This window comes from Sceloporus undulatus, chromosome 5 (genome assembly GCF_019175285.1).
Source record: "Sceloporus undulatus isolate JIND9_A2432 ecotype Alabama chromosome 5, SceUnd_v1.1, whole genome shotgun sequence".
Lineage (NCBI taxonomy): Eukaryota > Metazoa > Chordata > Lepidosauria > Squamata > Phrynosomatidae > Sceloporus > Sceloporus undulatus.
The window spans coordinates 164,331,930-164,359,388 of NC_056526.1; the positions used below are offsets into that span (position 1 = coordinate 164,331,930).

Here is a 27,459-nt window from a genome sequence, read left to right on the forward strand (position 1 = left end):
ATAAAAAATGGAAAATCAAGGTTTGATATTTGAAATTTATACTTTTTTTTTTAACATTTTCAAACCGTGGATGCTTGAATCCGTGTATAAAAAATCCGTGTATTAGAAGGGCTGACTGTATTGGGTAATTTGCAGTAAGGCTTCAGAGCCAAAAGAGATTGTTGTCAATAGAAGGTGCAGATTTTCATTAATTCCTGTCTATAGTCATGCAAAAATCTGCTATGGTTGTGTGTGTGTGCATGTGTAATACTCCAGAATAGCATGGGAGGTTGTCCAGTCAGGGTACAGAGAAAAAAGGTAACAGGTGGAAATTGCCTGCTCCCTTCCATTTGTTTAGATACTTCTGTGAATGGAAGGTCTCCCTCCATGAAGACTGTTAGACTGCATTGCAAATGTATCTATGGCTGTGATAAATGAACTATTTTCTTCTTCAGCATTCCTTCCTCACACCGTCTCATCCAAAAATACTTTTGCTTTGCAAATTAATACAATGAAAATTACTATATTTATAAATGCAACATATACACACAGCATCACTAAAACACATTTAGTAAGCACTAGGGAACTATCTTAAATAATGAATTGTAACTTGCATAACAAGAAACATGTCCTGTGAAGTGGAGGTGAACTGATTTGCATTTACAGTTCTTGATGGCTTTGCTCACTGCTGTGCATGCTTGCAGCAGCCCCTAGACCTAATCATGGCCCTGCAATGAGCCTTTACATCGCAGAATAACTTTGGTAGTAGGAGATGAGTATTAGCCTCTTCCCTGCAAAATCAAAATGACTTATTTCTCTATTTCAAACAGAAACACACTTCTTTAAGAAGACTATATATGTACATATACAATGCTGGTATAGAGTGGCAGCAAAAACATTTCCAATAATTAAAAATTAAGTTGCTATTAAGGAACAGGGGCCAAATTCAAGATAGACAAAGGATTCTAACCTATTATTTATAATTCCATCAAAAGTGAACTTTGATCCCATTATTACAAAGAGTAAAAAATGACAGTTATAGTTGCCACATTTTGCTCATCTTGTATCCATGTCTAACATGCTTATGGAAAGAAAGATCTCAGAATTAGAATATAATAAAATCAGAATCCCATTACAAAACCAAACCAAAACCTTGTCTTTTGGACAATGGGGAAATGATAACTCCTTATAAGTGTGAAAAGTTGTAAAAATATGACATGGTAAAAAAAAAAAGCTGCAGGAGTATTAGCTGATTCTCTGAAAAATTAAAAATGGCCTGGTCCAGATGGGCCGGAAAGGATGCCCACATCACGTGCGAGGGGTGCCTTGGGATGGTGCTTCCAGATGCTCTGCAACCCTCACATGTGACAAGGGCATCAAAATAGTGTCGCCCTGTACACATGGGTGCTGCCATTGTTATGCAAGTCGCGTAGCATCCGCACGGCACTGCACGGCACTTGCGTAATGAGTGCGCCAGTGGTGCACTGTTGTGCACTTGTTACGCCGGCGCCGAGACATAGAAAGAACCTGCTTTTTGCGAGACTTTTCTGCCGGTGGGAAGCCTCGCCGTTTGGCGGCTGAGACATCCCTCTGGCGGAAAACCAGGCACCGGCAGGCCGCCCTTTTTGGGCGGTCTGTACCCCACCAATGACATATTTCTGTACTTCATACAGAAACAGACTTCTTTAACAAGACTGTTTATGTATACCACAATGATGAAGAAGTTTGCAAAGAAATGTACAGGATGGTATAAAACCAGGCAGCATAAAAACGTACACAAATTGGCCTTTTAAAGTTTGGTTACTAATACAAAAAGCTAGTATTTGAAAGTAGTCACAGCATAAATACAAAATTACTGTTGACCTAATTTTGACAAGTTTGTTCTCCACCAAAAGACCTCTTGGAACAGCCCAAAGGAGCTACTTTGATTCAATAATCCTTATTAATTAAAAAGAGCAGATTCCACTTTCTTGGGTTATTTTCTCCTTTTAGTCATCTAGTCATGATATTTTCTTGTTAGTTTTCAATTGCAAAGATGATGTCAGCTTAAAGGAAAGAGTGCATAATTTTAATAGCCATATAAAGTTCAACAGAGCAGCTTGATGTATATTCTTGTTTGGTTAAGTATGCAAATCTACCAAAATAGTTCAAAATGAATTATGCACCAAGATAGTTCAAAATCCACCAAAATGAAATACTCATTTAACCACCACCAATTGTACTTTATTGCTGAACATAAATAATGACAAGGCACAGGACAGCTACCAGGCCAAGAGCTTGTAGTCCAAGGAACCAGAGCATACCCCAGAAGAACATGATAATTACAGGTTCCACAATGCGTTCTCCAAAATACATCCTTGTGAAGCCTATGCTGATGAGACTTTTGTTGAGTTCACCAAAAAGAGTTCCCATCTTTTTATAGTCATCTGTTACAGGTTCAACATTATTGTCCCTTTCTTCTTGATGGACCTGCAGTCAGAAGAGAAGAAAAAATTTAGCAGCCTGGATCTGTAATATGTTTATCTAATGACTTTAAAAGTCATCTTGTGTAAAAACATACCAATTTTTTTTCACTGCTCTGCACTGTAATGCTTTATTGATACACCTTCAGCCATAGGGTAGTACAGTGGGCCCTTCCCTTAAGCGGGGGATCAGTTCCGAATCCCCCTGCGTAAGGCAAAAAAAATGTCAGCTTGATCCCCATTCAAAACAATGGAGTTTGTGATGTGGCTTGTGTACCATTCTTTTTCACACAGCGTGGCTTCTGCGTAAGCTGAAAGCCTTGTACAGTGTGCCCATGTATGACGTGGGCGCACTGTACAGGCATACGAAACTTCTGACAAAGATCTCCTTTTTACAGTCTCTTTATGGGAACCCAGCCTAACCCAGCCTCCCTTTCCTTGTCTTCTGTCTAGGTGGATTTTTTTTTTTTTTTTTGGCAGCATTGACATTTGGAGGATGGTAAAGGAAGGCTGGAGAAGGACAGACTTCCAGTGCTGGGTTGCAGGTGAGTGTCTGTACTAAATAATACAATAAAGCTTGACCAGAGCAAGAATAGTATTTTAATCTAATCTAGTATTCTAATCTACTGTAGCTGTGTGTTTACATACAACTGGCAAGGTACAGAGCTGCCTCTAAAACTACTTTCCAATAAACAATTCAGGATAAATGCCACGTGGATGGAAGACGAACATTGTTGTTCCAATCCATAAGAAAGGAGACATGAATGATCCACAAAACTACAGGCCAATCACCTTACTTGACATTACTTGAAAGCTATATGCCCAACATTTACTTTTCAAGTTAATGGACTGGTTACAAAATAAGCAAGTCATATATGAAGAACAAGCAGGATTCAGAAGTGGATACAGCACTACAGATCAGTGTTTTATATTAAGCTATACTGCAAGGAAGTATTCCAAGGAAAATAAAAAACATGACTATGCTGCTTTCATTGATCTTACAGCTGCTTTCGACTCTATTAACAGAAACAGATTATGGGAAAAGTTACACAGTTTATGGATTGATACAAGACTTTTAAGACTGATATGGGAACTATTCAGCCATAGAGAAATGAGGTTTAGAGTCGGCTTAAATGGTTCCCTGACAGAAGCCTTAAAAACAACCTGAGGAGTGAAATAGGAATGCCTTCTGGCACCCACCCTCTTTAACATCTATATAAATGATCTTGTTGCCTTTCTTATCTTCAGCTGATTCTCCCTCCCCAGTTATCAGGAACAGAAAGATCTTCATTCTGATGTATGCAGATGATTTAGTGCTCATTTCCCTATCTAGTTTAGGTCTCAAAAATCTATTGAATGCTTTTAGTGTCTATTGCCAGAAAGAACACTTGTCAATAAACTACTCCAAAACCAAGGTAATGGTATTCGGCAGAAACTCTCCAAAGCACAAATGGATCTTAGACCAACATAACATAGAACAAACCCAACTATTCAGATATCTGGGCATAGTTTTCAGTGAGTCCCTTTCTTGGAAAAACCATAGGGAGACAGCAAAACTGAAGTTATCACCCAGATGCTTAATGGTGCAGAAATATGGGGATCAGATATCCACACTGGCAAAACCCTGGAAATATTACAAAATAAATTTCTCCGAAAGCTCTGCACTTTACCAAATGGAACTCCTGCACCTTTTTTGTGCACTGAATTTGGCTGCCCTTCAGTTAAAACAAGAATAGATTTTACACAGTTAAGATATTTTAAATACATTGCTACCTTATCAACTAATCGTCTCCCAGCATTGTGTTACTTGGAAATGTGCAACAACCAGTTCTGAAAATCAAGTTTTCAAATTCTTTCTCATAAATATAACTTTTCTGAGTTAAACGCTGTTATTGGCATGGAGAAGAGGCAATTAAGAGAATTCCTTTTTTGGACTGATTCAAGAAAATATCTGCAGTTAATTAGGACCTCACAATTCTTCTTTAGGTTCTCCTTTTTGAAGACTGAACATTTTAGAGCCAGATACTTGACTAAATTCAAGTCGCCTACTTTAAGAATTGCCTTCACGGAGCTACGACTTCAAGTAATGCCGACTGCAGTTCTAGATGAACGCTACAACAAAGTGTCTTTTGAGAAAAGACTATGCATCTGCAGTCAGCCTCAGGTGGAGGATATTATTCACTACTTGTTAATTTGTCCATTGTACAGCAACCCTAGAAAGAAATTTTTAACACCCTTGCTGACAAACAAAAGTGGGGACTCTACTGTTGATTCGGTCCAATTCCTTTTGAATGATACCAATGACTATGTAACACTTTGGTGCGTTACAGACGAGCCCATGCGGCGCCATCATTGTGCCGTCATTACGTGCGAGGGGCGGTGCTTCCTGACGCGCCTTGCCCTTCGCACATAATGACTACATCAAAATGGCGGTGGCCATTCCACACGGCCGCCGCCATTTTGACGTAGCGGACGCTGTGTCCGCACGTCATTCCCCAGAAGTGACACCGCGAGTGCGCGACTAGCGCCTCACAGCATCTCTTCCTGGGCCCAGGAAGGAGCACGATTTTTGCACTCCTTCTCTGCAGCGTCCGGGAACCGCGCCGTTTAGCTGCTGCGGTTCCCAGAAGCTGCAACCGGCGGCGGCGGCAGACCGCCGCTTCTCAGCAGTCTGTAACGGGCCATAGAGTGGCTATTTTTGCCATGGCTGCAAAAAAGATTAGAGAGAGTTAAACAAAATTGTCATAAATTGCCATGGAGACGCCAAGTATTAATTAGATTTTATGATTTTATTGTATATATTTACTAATATTCAGGAAAGATGTCTCTTTTTTCTTTTGGCCTTTTTAATAGTTAACTATTTTAACTGCACACTAAATGATGGGACATTTTTTGTCCTTTGTATTCTGTGCTTTTTGTTTTAAACATTTTATGCTTTTTGATAAGCTCTTTTTGTCATAGCCTTTGGCTAGTACAATAAACGTTAATTTGACTTTGACTAAAACTAGTTACTGAACATGTATGGAGAACAAAATAGAAAAAAAATGGGGGGTTAGCCTGCCTTATCAGCTAACCTAACATGTTGGAAAAGCACAGATCTATGTGATTTGACAGCAAAATGGAAATCATGAGAAATGTGCAGGCTGTTAAAAGAGAAAAAAAATCATCCCATGATGCATTTTGGAAGAAGTTTCAAATGGTTTTGTAGAAGATTTAATTTTGGTTTTGTTTACTTGTACAAGGATTTCCTGCTCTGGGTGTTTCATTTCACATGTGCATAATGTGACTTTGCTGAAATATGTTGTACTGCTCTTTTTGTTTTTTGCTGTAGGACCTTACTGTATTATTTCCATATTATTTCTACCTCTACTACCAAAGTTTCTGTTAAAGAAGCAAACCTGAGGACACATTTACTTTGTTAACTGAGGTATAATGGTAATAATTTTCATGACTGGCTAATTATTTTCCTCCGCAGACACTTCTGTTATACACTTTGGGAAATAAAATGAGTGCACTTTACTAAGAGGTGTGCAATTTGAAAGATGTACTAGAAATATCTTTTCCCAAAGTGTTTTCCAATTCTTCTATACACCTATGTATATAAAGAAAACTGTGGTTAGGTAGGTATATAATGGGAGGAGACTCTAACCGTTTTAACTAATTTTCTCTTCTTATGTCTTTTTATCATAAGAAATATTACATTCCCTATCTCACACTGCTAAATTATTTCACATAGTACAAAGGTGGAAAAATGGAGAAGAAATAATTTCATTTGCAGTTCAAAATATCCCCCACCTGGAATGCTTTATTCTTTTAAAATTCTTTCTATAATATAACAAAAAGATAATGCAAAACGTTTTATGTTGATTTTAAGATAAAGCAAGCAATGCTAATGGATTTTCTAATGTTCCCATGAAAGACAAACAAAGCTCAGCAGAACAGTATTTACTATTTTTTAAAGTTAACAGATCAGTACTGCCAGCAACACAAGACTGGGCTTGTACACTTTAATTACAGTGATTATATACCTACCACAAAGCAAAATATCTGGAGAAGAGGGTTGTATCAAGTAGGTTTATAGTCAAAACATTTTGTACACATATGTTGCAATTAAACATTTCATAGTAAGAGTCGTTACGTTTGCATTTGTCCTGCTGAGTTATAAACAAGTCAAACATGATGAGTAAACAAGTAAGAACAGAATGTATCTGGTACCAAAATTAATCCCCATAAAGTTCTAGTTTACTTGCTATGTTAATTAAGATGTGGAAAATAATATATCAATCTCAGTGCTTGCAGACAGAGACACATTCAGAGATAGATTCAACACCCTAGTGCTGTCCTTTGGGTGCCAAAGCAAGAGACGTCAAGCCATCTAAGAGATTATCTGTCCATGCCTGTGCATACAAGTCTGTTATTTCTTTAAAATTAACAACTTGCTTTGAGGTTTTTTACATTTTTAATTAACTAAGCATTTCCCATATGGCTCTGCAGCTCCTTAATGTAAAATAGTTCTCATGAAAGAAAGAATGAAAAAGGCACCCGTATCACTTGTCATTCGTTTCTCATTCATACTCAAGACTAATTTCCTTATTTTTCTCTTTATTCAACTAATGGATCAACTTTTACAACACCTATGCAAACTAAATGACATCTCAAAGTTCTGCTCAATATAATTTTCTTTTGATTTCTGCAGTATTACAAGGAAGGCTTCCAACATTCTGTTTTGTCTGCACTGGCATTTTGGTGATACATTATTGTAACATGGGCTTTAAAAAAACCCGTATTTAAATATCTGTTTAATAAATTTAATTAATTTTGCATTCCATTCTGGGTAATGAAGGGTGGTATTATGGATCAATAAATAGCTTGAATCTGTGGGCAAAGAGGAATATGCCTCTTGACTTCAATATATATACATACAATTATTCTACAAAAAGATACAGCACAATTAAACATATTAAAGCACTCCGAGGTTTATTTTTAAGTAAGTTATTAAAAGGAAAGATACAATGAACAGAGAAAAGATTTCAAAAGTGTGTGAATTATTTGTGTCCTCCTTGTGTAAGCAGATGAGCAGCAGTATGGGAGCACTAGGAGGAATTTCAGCCAGAGGTTGGCTATTTCTTCAATGCCAGGCTCTAAGGGTCCCCAAAGTCAAAAGCACTACAGTGGCTTGGAAAATTATGCAAACAACAGTGGCTGCAATTTTGCAGTTCATTCTTTTCACAGTGCCTTTGTTTGAGGAAACCTCAAAGGCAAGTTTTATTGTAGAAATCTGGTTCATAGCATAGCTGACTCCTGTATCCATGGACTTTTTTTAATCAACAGATTCAACCATCCATGGCTTGAAAACATTAACACACACACACACACACACACACACACACACACACTCCAAAAGCTAATCTTGATTTTGCCATTTTATATAAGGGACACCATTGTACTATACTATTGTATTTAATAGGACTTGAGCAACCACAGATTTTGGTAATACACAGGGGTCCTGGAACCAAACCAAGGATACCAAGGGCCCAGTGAACTTTCTTTAAAGTGAACTATCTTTGGTTTTCAAATGTGATCAAGAATATCTTCTGGAGATGCAGCTATGTTAGTATGTTGGCCTATTTTGACAAAAGAAACCAAGATTTGTTGCACAGTAAAGACTTACAGTTATATTGTACAGTAGCATATGCTTGCATGAACCTTTAGAACCAACTTACTTTGATCAATAATTTCTTATCCTTTGGCTGGCAGAATATTGGGGGGGGGGGGGGGGGAGAGGAGGGCTGTATACAATGGAGCCCAAGGGCAACAAAATGCAAAATAAAATAAAATAAAATAAAACCTATGTAAAAATGAAAAGGCATAATGAGGCCATTCAAGACACTTGCAGTAAGCATCAATATGATCCTAGATTTGCTATGCTAATTTAACTTCAGAATAGATACATTTTACACAGACATTATTCTTATGAAAGATGTATACGATTTTATCAAAGTTCAAATAAATAAGGAGATACTTTTTTAGGCTTGACTGGATATGTTATATAACTTAATTTTGCAGTGTAGGTCAGGGTTACAAAAGGGTTTTAAAGAATTCTTAAATTTTAAAATATAACAGGAACAAATCACATCTGTGCACACATATCAGTCTACACATAAAAATAAAATACTGTATGACTGCAAAGCTTGAGCAGTCAAGAATGACATTTAACTAGCAATAAATAATTTCTTTTATTTCTTTAGGGAGGAAGAACATGAACAAGCACAAGATTAAGCTGGTTGTGCTGCCCAGAGATAAGGAATAAATTAACAAAGCAAAGCAGCCTCTATGCAAAAAACTGCATTCAGCTGTAATAGCAATAAACTCATATATGATGTCAGTTACAATTCCCCACCCAGTTTGGATTGGGTTGTTACAGCAACCAAGCATTTAAATAGTAATTGAGCAAATACTTTATAAAACTGGATGCCCATTCAACCAAAACTTTATGAAGTGGTTTCCTAATATAAAGGCACCTCTCCTAAAGGATTTTATGAAACAGAAGCATAACCCATACAATTTCTAAAGGGATGTACTGCATGAGTCCATTGCAGTTTGCTAAACAATTATCCCACGTCTGTTTGACTTGCAATTCCGACTCATGAAGCTGAGAGACTTGCCCTGGAAGGTTTGCTGCTTAAAAATGCAGGATCTCCTTAAATAAGCAAAAGTGCTTTCCACTGGTGAAGGGGCCTCTAGATGCCACTCTATATACATGGTAGCCCCTGCAGAGACTCCAAGTATTTATAATACAGATCAAGCTTATGAAACGTATAGGCAAGCTATTCTGCCCACTAACAAAATTAATTTAGCTTTTGAACAATTCCTATACATTCAAAGACAAAGCCTTTATTTTCTTTACATGCCACCAATGTCCATTCTCTTGTCCAGATACCTGCTCCATCCCAAAGTAGCTGAGGAGACACATCTGATACTGCTATGGCTATTTTATCACAGCAGCCAGTTTGTCTGCAAATTGGTGTGCCACAGGGTTCTGTCCTGAGCTAGTGCTGTTCAACATCTTTATCAATGACTTAATGATGGAATAGACAGCATGGGAGGGCATGCTTATCAAATTGGCAGATGGAACTAAATTAGGAGGGGTAGCTAATAAATACCCCAGAGGGTAGGATCTGATTTCAAAATGACTTAACAGAGTAGGCTGGGCCAACATGAATAAAATTAATTTCAACAGGAAGAAATGTAGGATACTACACTTGGGCAGTAAAAATGAAAGGCTGAGTGACACCTGGCTTGATGGCAGTATGTGCAAAAGGAATCTAGGAGCCATAGCGGACCACAGTCTGAACATGAGTCAGCAACATGACACTGCAGCTAAGAAAGCCAATGTAATTCTAGGCTGCATTAGCAGGAGTATAATGTCCAGATCGAGGGAGGTAATAGTACCACTCTGTTCTGCTTTGGTCAGATCTCACCTGGAATACTGTGTCCATTTCTGGGCACCACAATTCAAGGAGGATGTGGACAACTAGGAGAATGTCCAGGGGAGGGTGATGAAAATGATGAAAGGTCTGGAAACCATGTCCTATGAGGAGAGACTTAAGGAGGTGGATATATTTAGCCTGGAGAAGAGATGGTTAAAAGGGCAACATGACAGCCATGTTTAAATATTTGAAAAGATGTTATATAGAAGAAGGATCAAGCTTGTTTTCTGCTACTCTAGGCAGCAGAACATGGGACAATGGATTTAAGCTACAGGAAAAGCAATTCCACCTAAACATTAAGAAGAATGTCCTAATGGTAAGAGCTGTTCAATAGTGGAACACACTGCATTGGAAAGTGGTAGAGTCTCCTTCTTTGGAAGTTTTTAAACAGAGGCTGGATGGCCATCTCTCAGGACTCAGCAGTGCTTTGATTTTCTATTCTTGCATGGCGGGAGATTGGAATGGATGGCCTTTGTGGTCTCTTCCAACTCTATGGCCTGTTACAGACTGCCAAAATAAAGCTGCTTCGGGTCTCTTTGGAGGTATGCTGTTTAAATGATGCATGGGTCCTAAGAGTCCAGAGGTTGCGCCAAAACCACACACCATTCCTAAGCACTGGAGTGCAGCTTTGGTGCAGCTTCCGGATTCTTAGGATGCATGCATCATTTAAATAGCATACCTCCAAAGAGACCCGAAGCAGCTTTATTTTGGCAGCCTGTAACAGGCCTATGAGTCTGTAATTCTATTACTAGATAGTGAAATACAATTAGTAATCAGCTGCGATGACACGAAAATCCACTTTGTGCATACGTTCTAAGAGAAGGTCTTCCTCTGTATTTTACCTTCAGGCTCAGAGGTGGGGCAGCTCTAGGAAATGCATAGTAGAAACCCTGATTAATAAACACTGCTCACAAACAAAAATTTGTAGAGTTTAATTCACTTTCTCAGGATTTGTTGATGTCTATACGTGCAGTTTTTTGAAATTAATTAGCTGATTAATGTCTGGAAACAATATATCAAAAGATTTTATTTCTAAAGCAGGAAACCAGGCTGATGTTGATATAAAACCATTGAAAGACACAGTACAGACTGTCCCAAAATGGCAGCCTGCACTCACCCATTTTACCTCTGGAGAGATGCTGCAGCCGCCAAACAGCGCAGTGTCCCTCCATGGTTAAAAGAACCCAGTTTTTCCAGATTCTTTTTGCGCCTCCCAGGTTACGTTGCGAGTGTGCCAATGGCACACTTGGGACAAAAGTGATGCGCAGCGATGTGCATCGCTTATGGCAAGATGGCAGCCCCTGTGTGGATGGGAGGCCACCATTAGGCTGCATGTCGTAGGGATCCGGACCATGCAGTTGCTGCACAGTCTGGAATCCTACTATCGCCGCCGCCACGCCGCATTTGGGCTGACTGTCTCGGCCTAAAGCAAGCATAAATCTTATACCAATGATCCCTTTTATTTTAAATAACTCTCCCACACTAATCTCTCTGGTGGCTTAAAATCTGAGCTGTTAAAATTGTGCTAAACTCCAACAGATTTATGTATGCTATTTTTTGGTTCTACCTAGATTAACAATTGTTGTTACTAGAAAGCAACAGTGACATTTCAGTTGGGTTCTTGTAAGGCAGCTGCTATGTTGACTTTGGCACCATTCACACTACAAAATAGTGTGTGGAAACTGGGTTATTTCAGGGTCGTTCACACTGGCACCAAGTAGACTTGCTGCAGTTTGTAGGGAGGCTAGGAAAAAACCCATTTAACCCAGTTCTTGTGGAACCGGGGATTCTACTGTGTCTTTTCAATGTCTTGGCATTCGGTTGCGGGAGTGAAAAAAGCAGTTGCAGAAATGAAATGGATTCAAACTTTACACACTTTGGAAAGTGGTATCTTAAAAGTGCAGCCCGGCTCTCCCCCCCCCCCTTCTGTTGGTATCCTCTTATCTGCACCAATGGCCAGGGACGTAGCTAGGATTTTAGGAAGGGGGGGGTCCAGACTAAGTGCCACCATTATAATGGGGCTTGAGTGCGGCGGCGCAGCAGCACACACCATTCATTTTTCTAATGGAAGGGGGGGGGGTCGGACCCCCAGATCCCCCCCCCCCTGGCTACATCCCTGCAATGGCTGATTCCCAGAACTCACCAAAGCCAGGGAGGAGGTTCTTCTGGGAGTTCTTTTGGGAACAACAGATGGTGTACTTAAAAAAAAAAAAGACAGCTTATGCACATCTTTGCTATTGCATGGATGCAGAAGAAAGTTGTTTAAATAGTGGTTCACTGGTATGTGCATGATTTGACTGACATTTTTAAAAAAATTCTATCAGTGGGGGTGGGGGTTAGGGGTTGTTTTTCCTCTTTCCTAAGAAATAAAACCACAACAGACTCCACTTCCAAGTTGGTGCATATTATACACCACGTCTAAACCTGTGGGGGTTTCTTGACTGAAAGAGTGTGACTTTCCCCAAGACAAATCTATCCCGGGCGTTACTTAGCAAGGGGTCTTCAGAGGGGCTCACCATCACTACCCTGCACGGCTGACCGGAGGGGGGGGGGCATTGCCCCATACAGTGTGAGATAGATGTGCATCATTTGATTGGCAGTTAAAAGCCCTGAGAACGAGCAAAATGTCAGCTCCATTTTAAATCTATACAAATGGTAATGTGAATGTCAACAGGGCTAAATTACCATGGACAGATTCAATTGTGACAAACATAGTGTGAACTTCGATTCGGTATCACATCGATCATGCAGTCCAGATCTATTCAGCTCAAAAAGTAAGTGTGAATGATCCCGTTGTATTTTTGTTTCACAAGCTGGTAAGGCTGTTTTTCAGAAGTTACAAAACGAACTCAGATCATTAGAAGTCCTTCCTTGACATATGTTCTTTTTTATTTTTTATTTTTATTTGCATATGTTCTTGAGTTTCATAGTGACTAAGGATACTTCACTATTTGCTTAGGACTCCAAATAATGTAACTTTAAAGTGCTGATTTCAAAAGTGTGTTCTCAATTGAATTAAATAATTTATGACAACTGGACAACTTTTGTTTCCCCTTTTAGAACACAATGAGTGTGTTGGGGGAGCACTACTGAAACAGGAAAAGAGAACAAAAGAAAAGCAGATTAACTGTAAACAGCTGGTTCCTGAACAGTAGAAAGTGTCACAGTTTATTTCGAAAATGAGGTCTTGGCCACCAGCATTACAAAGTTAAGTAATAGTAGAAGCAATGCTTCCTTTCTACACAACACCTGTTAAAGAGTTTTGAAAGGAAAAGTAATTTAATTGCAAAGTATGAAAAGCAAGTGGAGACCTGCACATTGAAAGGCTTTCATTTTATCTGCTTATACAGACTTTGCAACTATCTCACATTCTCACATACCATTATGACTCGATGCTCTGGAAGGGAAGCTGTCTATAAGCTTTTAATCTGTATAGAAAAAATATGAATCTTGCACATGCGTAGATCTACTCAGAGAAGCATAAACTTCTGTAGGCTGCCCTGACAACCCAAATTGATAATAAATCCCAAGAGAGGACTTTTCACTTGTACCTTGTTCCCTCCACCACTTCAGAGCCACTACGTATTAATTTCCTCTCAACTCCATGCATGATGCTGACTTTACTTTCTTATGCTACAATAAGGATCCTACAGATTGCCAAGTATGCTTGGTTGCGAAAGACAAACGTGACATCAAACAACTGACTGATAACTGTTTGGGGGTATTTTCTTCAGGGAGATTGACATATATTTGACACAGACTCAATTTTCCAAAAGATTCAATGAAATGAGCATTATAGAAGACAATGAATTACTTGTCTTGAGTTCTAGGAAGTTTCCTCTTAATTGTCCACACAGCTCTGGCAAATACACCAAGAGTCTGCCAGTGTGCAGCTGGTGTTATCAACTTGTAATATATGAAAATGCCATTCGTTTACTTATAATCCCTATTTGATTTAGCAGAACCATAATTTTAACTTATTTTAACTTATTAATATGCAAAATACCAGGCTGCAGTTATTGAATAAAGCATGCCAATATTATGCTAATGTCTGCACACAGCCAGAAACATGAGAATGGGATATATTATATATCAACTATACACATGAGGAATACATATAATGTATATTATTTAAGTACTTGTACTTTACACATTATTTTTTCCTTGCTGTATATGTCATGCTTCGTTGTTGTTGTTGTTGTTGTTATTGTTGTGGGCCTTCAAATAATTTCAGACTTATGGTGACTCTAAGGCAACCTTGCCCAAGGCCACTTAGTGCATTTCCATAGCTAAGCAGATATTCCAACCCCTGTCTCCTGGAGTCCTAGTCCAATATTTGAACCACTATATACCATGCTGGCTCTCTTACAGACATTTCATTCTTGCTAATAACCTCATCTGCCTAAAAATGCTTAGGAGGCCGTGCCCTATGAAAGAGCTGCTTTTTCATATATGACTTTCATGCAGTTGTGGTGCTGCAAATATATGACCTGAAAACATGGCCAGAAGCTGTAGATTCCAAACTTAGAGTTAAGATGTGTTCTGTATGTGTGCACACAGGTGTGTGGTGACTACACCAATAAGAAAGACCCACGTGATTGGTTCTGGCCATGTTCTTTAATTAAATACTAACACGCCTGTCAAGGAGCAACACATGGAAAAACAGCTTTCATATAGCTGCACTACATATTAAGGGGCCCGTTAGAGAACCAAGGGGGGGGGTTTGAACTTGGAGATCTTATTAAAGTGTCAGGAACTACAGATGCCATTCTGCCTCAAATTACAAATCCACAGGTCCAAAGACATTTCTGTGTCTGTATTTTTAACCATGGCAATTTCAGATTAGTTCAAATGAGAAAATTCAGTAACTCCTGACCAATAACTATTTAAAAAGGACTGAGATGGTGCATATCCCAAAAGTTGCATGTGACCCACAAACCTTTTATTTCTGCCGCCTCAAGCTCCTGAAAAACAAACAAGCCAACAAACCCTTCCATTGAAATTTGCCAGTTGATATATAGCCAGAGATTGCTAATGTGGTTTCCCAGTGAAATCAGCCAGTGAACCACAACAGTGCAAAAATTGAAAACAGGCAGAGTGGCATAAACTGCTTTTTCCTCACAAGCTGTTCCCCAAAGAACACACACTGGCAAAAGTTAGTGGAACAATCTATAATCAGATATTTCCAGGAGCAAACTCATGAGTTAAATTTGTGTAAGTGGAGAAGGAGACTTAATGTGGCAGTTCTTTAAAAGGGAAAACCCATGCAGTTCTCCTCCTTAATCTAGCATTAGTTTAAAAGAATAAGAGAAACAGCTGGAAAATGGGCAGTGGAAGCCTTTAAAATATATTTATTCTGTTTTATAACTAACAACATTAAAAAAATTAAAAATGCAGTCCTTGTTCACTTCAAATCAGAAAGAATCTCACAGTATTACTGCATTTACCTAGCTCTGTTTTTAAAGGATAAGAATTCTTCCTTTCAATACATGAGGGTCAAGTAATCATGATTATATTAAAAATGTAAGTTCCAATAGTTTTTGTTTCGTTGTTGTGTGCCTTCAAGTCACTTCCAATTTATGGTGACTCTAACTAAGGTGCACATATCATGGAGTATTCTGGGGTTGAGAGTGTGTAACTTGCCCAAGATCACCCAGTCATTCCATGGCTGAGCAGGGAATCATAGTCTAATGCTCAAAACCACATTACACTGCTTCTCATCTAATAGTGCAGCTAACGATATGTTAAATATTCCTCTCATATATTAATGCAAATAAGCTCATATATTAATGTTTAAATATTTGTCATATTGAAGAAGGAGCAAGCTTGTTTTATGCTGCTCCAGAGACCAGGACACAGAGCAATCGATTCAAACGACCGGAAGAACATCCTGACAGTAAGAACTGTTTGACAGTAGAATATACTGCCTCGGAGTGTGGTGGTGTCTCCTTCTTTGGATACTTTTAAACAGAAGTTGCGTGGCCATCTGTTATGAGTGCTTTCACTGTGTATTGTGGTCTCTTCCAACTCTATGATTCTATGACTCCATAAACAGATAAAGATATATTTAGAACATCTCTCTCTCCATGTTGCAATATCCAACTGCTTTATTATGATGCTCAAAATGATGCACTAAATTTAGTTAAGTTTTGTATTTATTATAGATTTTTATCCTCTAAAACTTTTGCTGTTGAGAATAATCATGTGCTAAAGTTACCAACCAATTTTTTTTCTCAGGGAGAAAGAAACTGTTTGTAATTGATGTTGTGGCTATATAAAAGGCAGATACTGTATATTTTCTTGGCTAGCTCATGTTCTAAATATTAAAGCTATGTTAATATTTTTTACATTACATTTGAAATTGGAATTCTTAAAAAGATGGGATGTACTATTTTTTGTTTTGCATGTTTGTTGTGTGCCTTCAAGTCGTTTCTGACTTATGGTGACCCTAAAGTGAACCTATCATGGGGTTTTCTTGGCAAGATTTGTTCAGAGGAGGTTTGCCATTGTCTTTCCCCTGAGGCTGAGAGAATGTGACTTGCCCAAGGTTACCAGTGGGTTTACATGGCCAAACTGGGATTCGAACTCTGGACTCCAGAGTCACAGCCCAACAACACTCAAACTACTATGCCATGTTGCCTTTATTACCGGTAATGCATGGTATTAACAGAAATGTAATGATTCAGTCTTTGTTAAGGTATCAGATCCCCACTCAGCCATGAGGCTCATTAGGGCTGCATCTGCACTGCAAAAATAACCCAGTTTGACTCCACTTTAACTACCATGACTTAATGCTATGGAATTTTGGCAATTGTAGTTTGTTGTGGTACCAGAACACTCTGACAGAGAAGGCTAAAAATCTCACAAAACTACAATTCCCAGAATTCTGTAGCATTGAACCATGGCAGTCAAAGTGGTATCAAACTGGATTATTTTTGCAGTGTGAATGCAGCCTAGGAGATCTTGGGTCAGTTGCTATCTACCAGCCTAATTGTCACCACAATTTTAGGAGTAAATGCCGGAGAAAGGTTAAGAAACACACAAAACTCCTGCAGAACATTCCTATAGATTTCAGGATTTCTTTTTTTTTTTTTTTTTCAGTTTCAAGAAAGGTTGCTGTGCTAGTCTGCTACAGCAAAAATAAAAGAATGTGGCATCTTTAAAATAATAAATTGCAGCTTGAGGACTGACAAGTTTATTTTAGTCCAGGCATTTGCAGAGTAATCTGTATGGAAGCTTTTGCATGTACTGAAAAATGAGCAAGGTGCTGTCATGTTCACAGTTACACAGTATACACCGTTCACATACTTCCCTTGTGTATACCCTTGAGACTTAGGGGACATAAGAAAATGCTACTTATATAGAGTACTCCTTTGCTTAGTTATAATAAACATCCTCAGTTCTCCCATTAAGTGTGAAATGAAGGAGGTGCTTCAGAACAAATTTTACTTCCTGAAGTACCAAGTGTCTTGTTATGTAAACCAGGTTCAGGCGCTTCAGTACTGCTAAGAAAAAAAGTTGTTGACTTTATTTAATCATTGCTCTTTTGAGAAGCCTGCTCTGAGCAATTACATCACACAAATGAGCTACAGAACTCTGGTCCCTTTCTACAGGGTGGCTACTCTCCCCCTCCCCTTTCATACGTAATTATCCAAACCCAAACCCAATTTTCCAAACCCAAAGATCTGCACAAAATGAAACCTGGAGAGATACCAAGTGCTCATAATATAAACACACGAGGCTATGTGCAAGCATTCTGAATCAAAGATCACCCGTCTCCTAATTTTTCATGCTATGCTTATTATTTACATGATACTACACTCCTCTTCCTGCAACCTGATACAGGGAAATTCTTTCCATCACTTTGGTAAAAAACGTGCTGACACCATGTGCCTCCATGTGCCAACTATCAAACCACCTGCTGCAGAATTCCAAATACAACCTGTCAAGTTCTGTGTATCTTTCCTGCACAGACTAGCTCTTCTAGCAAACAGCCCAGGGCCTGCCTAAGTCGGGGTGACCTGGCGTTCCAGATGTTCTGGAGTGCAATTCTCACAATTTCTTACTTACACGGTGAGTGGACCTGATGGACTCTATAGGCCAAAACACTTGGAGGATCTCAACTCTAGCTTAAGTGATGCATCTTATACTATGTCTTTATTGGCAGTGGCAGATGCTTTTCCCTAGCCAGAATGTATTATGTGCTTTTTTTTTTTAAAGTCCCAAAACATATGGACCAAATAAGCCAGTTTCCACCCGGTTTCAAGGTGGGGTATTTAAATGACGCATGCCTTGAAACCAGATGGAAAACATGGCCAAGGTGCGCTCCAGGGCTAAAAACCAAAGCAAAAAGAAGCTAAATCTTTTCCGACTTGTTCCAGAAAATGAGCACCTTCACCCATATATATTAATGCTCCAACGCCAGTCCAATTTTAAAGAAGCAATCTTTCCTAACCCTGACCCTTATTGTGTATATAAATGCACCAATGCAGGAGTGCATTAAAAACGGTTGGAGCTACCGTACCCAAGTTGTGGAGGCAGCAATGCCCAAAAGTGAAAGTGTGACACCTCCAATGGATATAACTACAACATATACAAACCAGACCGTCCAAGAGGGGGCATGGAGTGAAGGGGGGGGGGGGGAAAGATGCAGGAAGGGGGGCATGATTGCATGCTCTGATGTTCTGTACTGGTGGAGGGTCGCAGATGCGACTATGCGGCTGAGCAAAAGGGGGCTGCCATTCAGTGCATTTATGTGATGATGCGCAAGGATGGTGAGGAGTCAACAACAAAAAATTACCCAGCGGCACAACTTGACGCAGCACCATGCAGTTAGGTCGTGTGCATCCATGCTGACTTGGGACCTGGTGTGGTTGGTGGGGGTTCGATATGGTTTGGGAAAAAGCAGCTTCAAGCTGCTTTTTCCTGCCCGTCTGTTTCCCTCTTTGGTTTCAAATCAAGGTAGGGAATGTGTTCACTATCTGTTTTGATTTGTTGCAATGCATGTGTGTGTGTGTGTCTTCAAGTTGCCTGTTAACTGATGGTGGCCTCATTAATTTCATACTTTTCCATAGAGAAGTAATACTCTCAGGAGGTTTGCCACTGCCATCCTATATAACCCATATTATCTAGTATTCTTTGACTGTCACTCAGCTAAGAACTAACCAGACCTGACCCTGCTTAGCTATTGAGATCTGGTGGCTATTGTGATAGTCTTCTTAAACTCTCTTTGTAAATTTGAAATGGATGGAAGTATTTCAGGAGCAGTGTGGCACTTAAACTACAAACCCACTAGTAATACTTCCACTGAGGAAAACATTCCTCATTCACACTTGAAATTAATTCTTCATTGCCTTTATAATGTCTTAATTTTCCTTTTCTCTTTTCTCTTTTATTTTTGTTAGCAATCCTGGAGGCCTGATATCAGGCAGAAAGGTGCAATACAAATATCTCAAATGAAATAAAATAAATTTATCAGTAAAAAGTTACAGGGCCCAGTAAAATCAAGTTGAATATTTATTCAGTAAAATGAATCATTATAGAAATACGGATCTACTCTTACTGTTTTCTATACGAGGAACTGGGACACTAATATTTTGAAGCAATGGACATGCAAAAACCTCAGTTAATTGGCACATTTTCTTTTTCTATGGAACACTGGCATGCCCCTAGCAGGAGATGACTTATTTTATCTGTGTAGGCAACCCAACAAAATGAAACTATACAAGCAGGGCTGAAATATTTAAGACAGAGGTGGGAATTGCATGCCCCCCCCCCAAGTTATTGAATTTCAGGTCCCAGCAGCCAGCATAACCAATGTTGAGGAATGCTGGCAACTGCAGTATAAACATCTGGATGACCACATAAAAACTTTTGATTGACTAGGGTCGTTATCACACGGGGGAAATTGGTAGATCAATGCAGTGTGATCACGGATGCAATCATGCAGATTCACGTTATTGCACAAGAGGTTATCATACGTAATCAAAGTCAATGCTAGCTCAATTCAAACCCAATCCAGGGTCAACCGAAAGATATGTAAATTCGGGGAAATACAGAATTTACAAATCCTGTTCCATTCCAAAGTTGCATTCAATTCGAATTTGGCAGGTATGGAATGCATGTCTTGGTCGCTCTTGGATTGCCTTTGAATCAGACTACAATTTCCAAGCTCCTTTGCTGGCTGCAATTTCCCCCTCCCTCCCCCCCTCTAGTTGTGGGAGGCTTTTCTCTCCTCTCGGAGTACTTCTGGAGCTGTTTTGGGGATGGAGCAGCCCTCCCCACAGAGACACATTGCCTCCCTCCATCCTCCTCTGAGCCCTTTCTGGCTCTTTTCCTTTGCAAAACTCATCCTCTCCAACTGGGGGGAAGGAATTGGCTCCCTCTTTCTTTCTCGCGACCCTGTCACAGGGTTTTCTTGGCAGGTTTATTCAGATGGCGTTTGCCATTGCCATTTTCTGAGGAGGCTGAGAGAGTGTGACTTCCACCAGGTCACCCAGTGGGATTCGATCTCTGCCTTCTAGAGTCATAGTCCAATGCTCAGACCAGGTTGCTTGGTACTGATTTTGAATTGGTGAATTGCCTAAATAACGTGAAATAAAGGGTAATGAACTAACAAATAATGTGAAACAAGGCAAAACCACGGGAACTGGAGGCAAGCCACGCCAGAAGTGTAAAAAGGTCACAATTCGATTCTGCCCTCACTGCGCATGTGCAGGGATGCTAATTCGAATTCTAGAAAGGTACGTACTCATATGATAATTTCTTTTGCATTCGCACTACTTTGGCTTTGGGATGGTCACTGTGTTCTTCTGTGAGTTTGATAACCATCTGCATAATAGTGTTCATTTTTGAACTGGCCCTACTTTCTTTTCTTTTGTAATTGAGAGACATTCCACCTGTGTGAAAACGTCCTGGGGAAAAAACCCCAATGTCATGGTTACCTAGAAAGCAAAAATATATTCTGTAATTCGCAAACCTATAAAAACTTCAGAAGACAAACAGAATCTTGAAAAAAGGTGTTCCCATTCCTCTCCTCTCTTACATAGAGACTATCAAGACTATGCTATCAATACTTGCTGTCAAGACTTAGGAGTTTATCACACATGAGGACTCCCGTCATGTTCCTATCGCCCAAATGTCACCAAACACTGACGGGAGCCTCCTGGTGGGATCACTCATAGCGCTATGCTTCCGTTTTCGTCATGGAAGCGTCAGTGTAATTGTTAGAAAAAGGGCCCATTTTAAATAACGGATCAAATCGTTATTAAAAAAGGCCCTTTTCCTAACAATCATGAGAATGCTTCCATGATGAAAACAGAAGCGTTCCCCTTTAATAGTGCCAGGCGCAATCCCTCCAGGAGGCTACTGTTGCAGATTGGTGACTTTGGGCAACAGGAGCATGACAGGAGCCCTCGCGTGTGATAAACTCCTATGTCAGCTATGTTACACCTGTTCATCATCTAAAAAACAAAACAAAATAAGTCTACTATTTGTATTGAATGCACTACTTGGTTTCGACTAAAACTATAGAGCAATTCACACCTCCATTTGTCCAAGAGAATAGCCATATTCATATATTAGTGCTCTTCTCTGCTTATAGAATGGAAACATGAGCTCAGTCTCCCACAATTTCTGTTCTGAAGCACATGTCTGCAACATGTACCTCTATCTGCAAGTAAACTGTCTCTGTGTAGGCAGGGCTCCATGTGATCAAGCCCTTGATTCAGTGTAGACTGCCCCAGGTTTGTACACTAGTGACGTTCGGTTTCTATAGGCAGATGGCACAGGGAAATTGCAGCTCCATGTTGCCATATGGAGAATTCTAAATATATAAAGAGGGCTAATGTAATTAAACACACACAAGTCTTAGAAACCTTGCCATATGCTTTAGGCTACTTTCTTGGAATCTGTCTTTGGCTGTAACATCTGAATAAAATTAAGGGCATTGGCTTGGGAGCCTCTAATCTTACATAATAAATAGCAAACACCATGCACAATGGCCTATAATTTCAGTACTGCTGTATGACCCTCCAGGTATTCTCAAGATGAGTGAAAGCTGTCCATGATTGGGATTCATAGAGGTCTCTCATTCATAGGACCACTGTAAGTTGAAGTCAACTTGATTGAAAACAACACAACAAGAACAAGCAAGTATAGGTAACATTACCATTTGTCTCTACTCACTTCTTCAGGATGAGAAGCTTGCAAGATCCTATTGTTCAAACTAGTCTTAATTACATTAGTGTTTTTTAATGTTAATTAAACATATCAAACATCCATATTGTACTGATTCTTAGTGGACAAGTTCAGGCAGCTTCACAATGAGACACAGCAAAATTATAACCACAGCCTGACAGGCAATTCTGGGATATGGCATATTGGCTTTTGCTTATAATGTTGTGCTCCAGATATTACTGGCTGATTCTCAACTAATGTATACTCTAGAAGAGAAATGAATATTAATACACAACTCAAAGAAAATTCATTTTGCTTTTTACACATGCAGAAAGCCTTCTGATCCGTGAGCAGAACAAGTTTGCACAGCGATATAAAAATGATTTGAGGTTGTACTTCCCCTTCTTTTTTCTTGATGGGTTTTCTTAAGTTTTCTAAGGAAAACTTGACAGAGGGTACCATAGTTCCTTCCTATCATCTAGGACAGTGATTTCCAAGCTTTGGTCCTCCAGATGTTTTGGACTTCATAAGTATTCTTGGAGATGAAGTCCAAAGGATCTGGAGGACTGCAGACATTCTTTTGCAGAGCTCCATTAAACAGAATAAAAAAATGAAATGAGTTTGCCCAGGGAAGGGAAGCAGCTGGGATACAAATATACCCTATTGTTTTCAAAGAATAGAGAAGTGTGACAGCTATGCTTTCTATGGTTTTGCTTACCCGCCCAAAACCAAAATATGCAACAAAAAGTGATGGGGGGAGGGCTTTCTCTTCCTTTGCCTCCCCCATGTGTTATAAAATGCCTGCTTGGGTGTGTGCATTGTCTAGCGGGCCAGTGGTGTTCCCCTCATGAAATCAGATCTCCCATGCTTGGTGAAAAAGAGACCAGAAAACACAGCCCTGTGTTGCTGGACCATTATCAAAGGGACTCTTTTTTTCTCCTTCCTAGCCAGGCATCCAACCAAGTAGTATGTATGTATGTATGTATGTATTTATTTCTAACCCCACTCTTCCCAAGGATCAAGGCAGGGAACAACAGCAACTAACAAACAACAACATCAGTTAAAACACATCAATTAAAAAGGACAAATATTAAAACAATCCACATCTAAAATCCACCATTTAAAATTCACAATTTAATTTTTTTTAAAAAATTAAAAATTAAACAATATACAAATCATCTGGATATCTGGATAATGTATTCCTCATCACCACATACAGTTGCTAGAGTTAGACAGTGAAGAAAGTGGATCAATTCATTTGAGATGTGGTACTGGAGAAGAGTGCTAAGGATACTGTGGATGGCAAAGAAGACAAACAAATGGGTCCTTGAATGAATCATGCCTGAAATCTCCCTGGAGCCAAAATGATCAAATTGAGGTTGTCTGGATTGGCGATTTCATGAGAAGGCACAACTCACTAGAAAAAGACAACAATGCTAGGAAAGGTGGAGGGTGGTAGGAAGAGAGGAAGGCTAAATGGCTAAACTCAATCATGGAGACCATGGCCCTGAGCCTGCAGGACTTGAGCAGAGTGGCTGAGGACAAGGGGATCTTGGAGATGTCTCATCCCCAGAGTCAGCATGAGTTGAGGTCAAATTGAGGCCAGTTAACAACAACAATCTAGGCCTTCACACCACACCATGGCTACTACTTGTCTGTTCTATCTCTGGCAAAGCCCAACCCCACTAGGGTTGGTGTCCCTCAGTGCAGTAACTCATGGTGTCATCCTCGCCCACTAACCTCCTCCCATAATTGTACAGTGCCATTTACACAGAGGGTGCTATATAAATAAATACAATAATAATAATAATACTCAGGAATCATAATTCCCCTATACCGCTGAATGTAATGATAATAGCTGTGATGTAAAGCAACTACCGTAGTAAAACTAAAATTACACCTTAAAATTAAATATCATAGCCACAGCCTAAACGTGTTTATATGTACATAGTTTCATGCCGTTATGGTCAGATGGGATGTTTTTTCAACAAAATTTAAAAAGAATATATATATATATATATATATATATATTTGAATTTTAAAAAACCTGGAACTTCTCATTTCTCCCACAATGAAGCCTCCCTCCACTCACCCCATTTCTTCAGCTACTGCTCCCCAAACATCTGCAGATATTTGGGGAGTAGTGGTGTCACCCCCAAGGGACACAAGCGAATGCCACAGCCTATTTCTGCCCAAAGGCAGATGTTTGGGGAGTAATGATGTCACCCCCAAAGGACGCAAGTGAATGCCACAGCCCATTTCTTCCCAAAGGCAGTTGTTTAGGGAACAGTGGGGTCACCCCAAAGGGATGCTGGAGAATGCTACAGCCCATTTCTACCCAAAGGCAGATGTTTGGGGAGCAGTGGTGTCACCTGGTGTTGTCCTTACCCCTTGCACTACAATGGCAGCAGAGTCCAAAAGGCAAGGAAACAGCTGTTCAGTGGAACTGTAACCACCTCAAGAACTCAGAGGGAAGAAAAGGCTCCCAAAGTGAAAATGTGTAGTTTGGCAGAGAGGTGTCTTCAACACGATTTTCAGTCGATGGGAAAAGGAGGCAGACAGAGTGACCAGGCATCCTCCTTTTCCAGGACATGTCCTACCTTTCCACCTCCTGTCCAGAATCCCAAAAGATCGCCATTTGAAGCCTGACTAAGACGTATGTGTTTATATTTCTAGGAGTGTGCATAGCTTTTCTTTGGTCACGTCCCTCATTTTTCCCCTCAAAAGTCCTCCATTTTGCAGCACCTTGTCCTTCTTTAAGGTGAGGACAGCTGGTCACCTTGGTCCAGGAGGAATTCCAAAACGTCCTCCATTGTGGAGCCTGATCAAGGAGCATGGACTTTTATTTCTAGGAGTGCAGCTTTTCTTTGGACACCTCCTCCATTTCCCCTAACATCCTAATTTTGCAGTGCCTTCTCCTCCTTTGTGGTTAGGACACTGGGTCACCCTGGTTATTCTATGACCATAAATAAATGATGATGGGACCAGACATCCTCCTTTTCCCAGACATGTCCTACATTTCAACCTTCTGTCCAAGAGGAATCCCAAAATGTTCTCCCTTTTGAGTCTGCTTAAGGAGCATGAATTTCTACTTCTAGGAGTGTGTTTAGTTTTTCTGAGGTCATGTCCTCCATGTTTTCCTTGAACATCCTCTATTTTGTGGTGCCTTGTGTCCTCCTTTCTGCAGGCTGACAGATGTCGTCCTAACCACCGAGGAGGGCAAGGCACCACAGAATCTAGGACATTCCAGAAAAATGGAGGACACCCCCCATAAAAGCTTGACATAAGCCTATAAATCTAAATCCATGCTTCTCATAGAGGACCTTTTGAAATTCCTCCTGGACAGAAGGCTCAAGTGTAGGGCACGTCCTGGAAAAGGAGGATGTTTGCTCACCCTGCCTCAAAATGGAGGATATTTTGAGAACTCCCTTCTGGACAGAAAGCTCAAATATAGGAGACATCCTGTAAAATGGAGGGCATTCTGAGAAATCCCTCCTGGACAGAAGGCTCAAACGTAGGCTATGTCCTGGAAAAGGAGGGCCATTTGGTCACCCTGGCTCAAAATGGAGGACATTCTGGAATCCCCCCGGACAGAAGACTCAATGTCTTGGGGAAAAGGAGGACGTTTGGTCACCCTGGCTCAAAACGGAGGACGTTTTGAGAAATCCCCCCTGGACAGAAGGTGGAACAACTAAGGCATGTCCTGGGAAAAGAGGATGCCTGGCTCGAAATGGAGGACATTTTGAGACAGGAGGCTCAAATGTAGGACACATCCTGGGAAAGGAGGACAAATGGTCACTTGGGGGTCAAAATGGAGGACGTTTTTGAGGAGAGAAGGTGGAAGGGAGGCGTAGTGGTCACCCTGCGTTTGAGGCGAGGCCATCTGCTCCCTCACCCACCTGCTGCTGCTGCTGCTGCGGCTGCTGGCCTTCCTCCTCCTCCTCCTCCTCCTCCTCCTCCTGCTCTTCTCTCTCGGGTGCCTGGCTCTTCCTCCTCGGCCGCCTCCGGGCTCCGTCTTCCCCTCCGAGGGGCTCCGGGAACGAGGAGGGCGGCGCCCTCTCCCTTCCCCTCTGGAGGAGACTCGACTCCGGCGGCGGGAGCAAGAGCAGCTCCTCCGTGGAGCCCATCGAGAAAAAGGAGGGCCTCTCTGCTGCTCCTGCTCCTTCTCCTGCTGCCGTTGTGAACCGTTCCTTCCAAGGCGTGTCTCCGTCACGGGGCTCGGAGGGAGGCGGAGGGAGGAGGAGGAGGAGGAGGGCGTTGCGTGTCAGCCACCCCCACGTGGGAATGTGTGGACGCGTGTCTGTGAGAGAGAGAGCATAACAGGGACGCAGAGAGAGAGAGAGAGGGAGGGAGGCAGGCAGCCCTTCCCGCCTTTTGTTCCTCAGCCCCCCTTTTAAAGAAAAGACCATCTTTATTTATTTATTTATTTATTTATTTTATATTTTCTGTTGTTGTTGTTATTGTGTGCCTTCAAGTCGTTTCTCACTCACTGTGACCCCATCCTCAGGTTTTCTTGGCAGGCTTCTTCAGAGTGGGACTGCCACTGCCATCCTCTGAGGCTGAGAGAGTGTGACCAGATGTTGACCAGCTGTCCTAACTGCAAAGGAGGACAAGGCACTGCGAAATGGAGGACGTCCAAGAAAGCATGCAGGGCATGACAAAAGAAAAAGCTAAAACCACTCACAGGAACGTAAATTCATGCTTCTTAGTCCTGCTCAAAATGGAGGACGTTTTGGAATTCTTCCTGGACCGATGGTGGGAATGGAGGACGTGTCCTGAAAAAGGAGGACATCCAGTCACCCTGGAAGGAAGAGAGTGAGGTGGCTGTTCCCACTTTTTGTTCCAGAGATCCTTAGAAAAGACAACAATTCTAGAGAAAGAGAAGAAGACCATAGGACAGTTGCTGTTGTTGTTGTGTGCCTTCAAGTCATTTCTGACTTGTTGTTGCTGTTTGTGTTGTTGTGTCCAGTGGCATCATTAAAGGGGTATAGACCGCACCAGGTGACACCATAAGAAGGTGCGGCACCACTGTTCTCCGAAACATCTGTCTTCTGGCAGAAAAAGAGTGTCAATGGTGGGGAAGTTGACACCATGAGTTACCACACCGGATGACACCAACCCTAGTGAAGCCACTGGGAGGAGGAGGTTGTGTGTCAGCCACAGGAGAAAGAAAGGGGTTGTGCGAATGTGTGTGTGTGAGAGAGACAGTGAGACACACAGGGCTGGGCAGATAAGCACGAGAGAGCGACCCAGGTCCACTCTGGCCAAAAGCAGATATACAGGAATTACAATTTATGAGTAACATTAGTACCAGAATTTTACTTAGGAATCTGTATGGGGTGGTATGGGAG

At 40.7% G+C, this 27,459-nt stretch overlaps 1 protein-coding gene across 1 annotated transcript; it reads right to left on the bottom strand.

The window, feature by feature from the left end:
* On the bottom strand, positions 1-26,311 carry FAM241A (family with sequence similarity 241 member A). The gene is made up of 2 exons (XM_042470693.1): positions 26,008-26,311; positions 1-2,451 (listed from the first exon to the last, which is right to left on the bottom strand). The coding sequence occupies exons 1-2, from the start codon at positions 26,233-26,235 to the stop codon at positions 2,203-2,205; spliced, it is 477 nt and encodes a 158-aa protein (XP_042326627.1). The 5' UTR covers positions 26,236-26,311; the 3' UTR covers positions 1-2,202.
* Between the last annotated feature and the right edge of the window lie 1,148 nt (positions 26,312-27,459).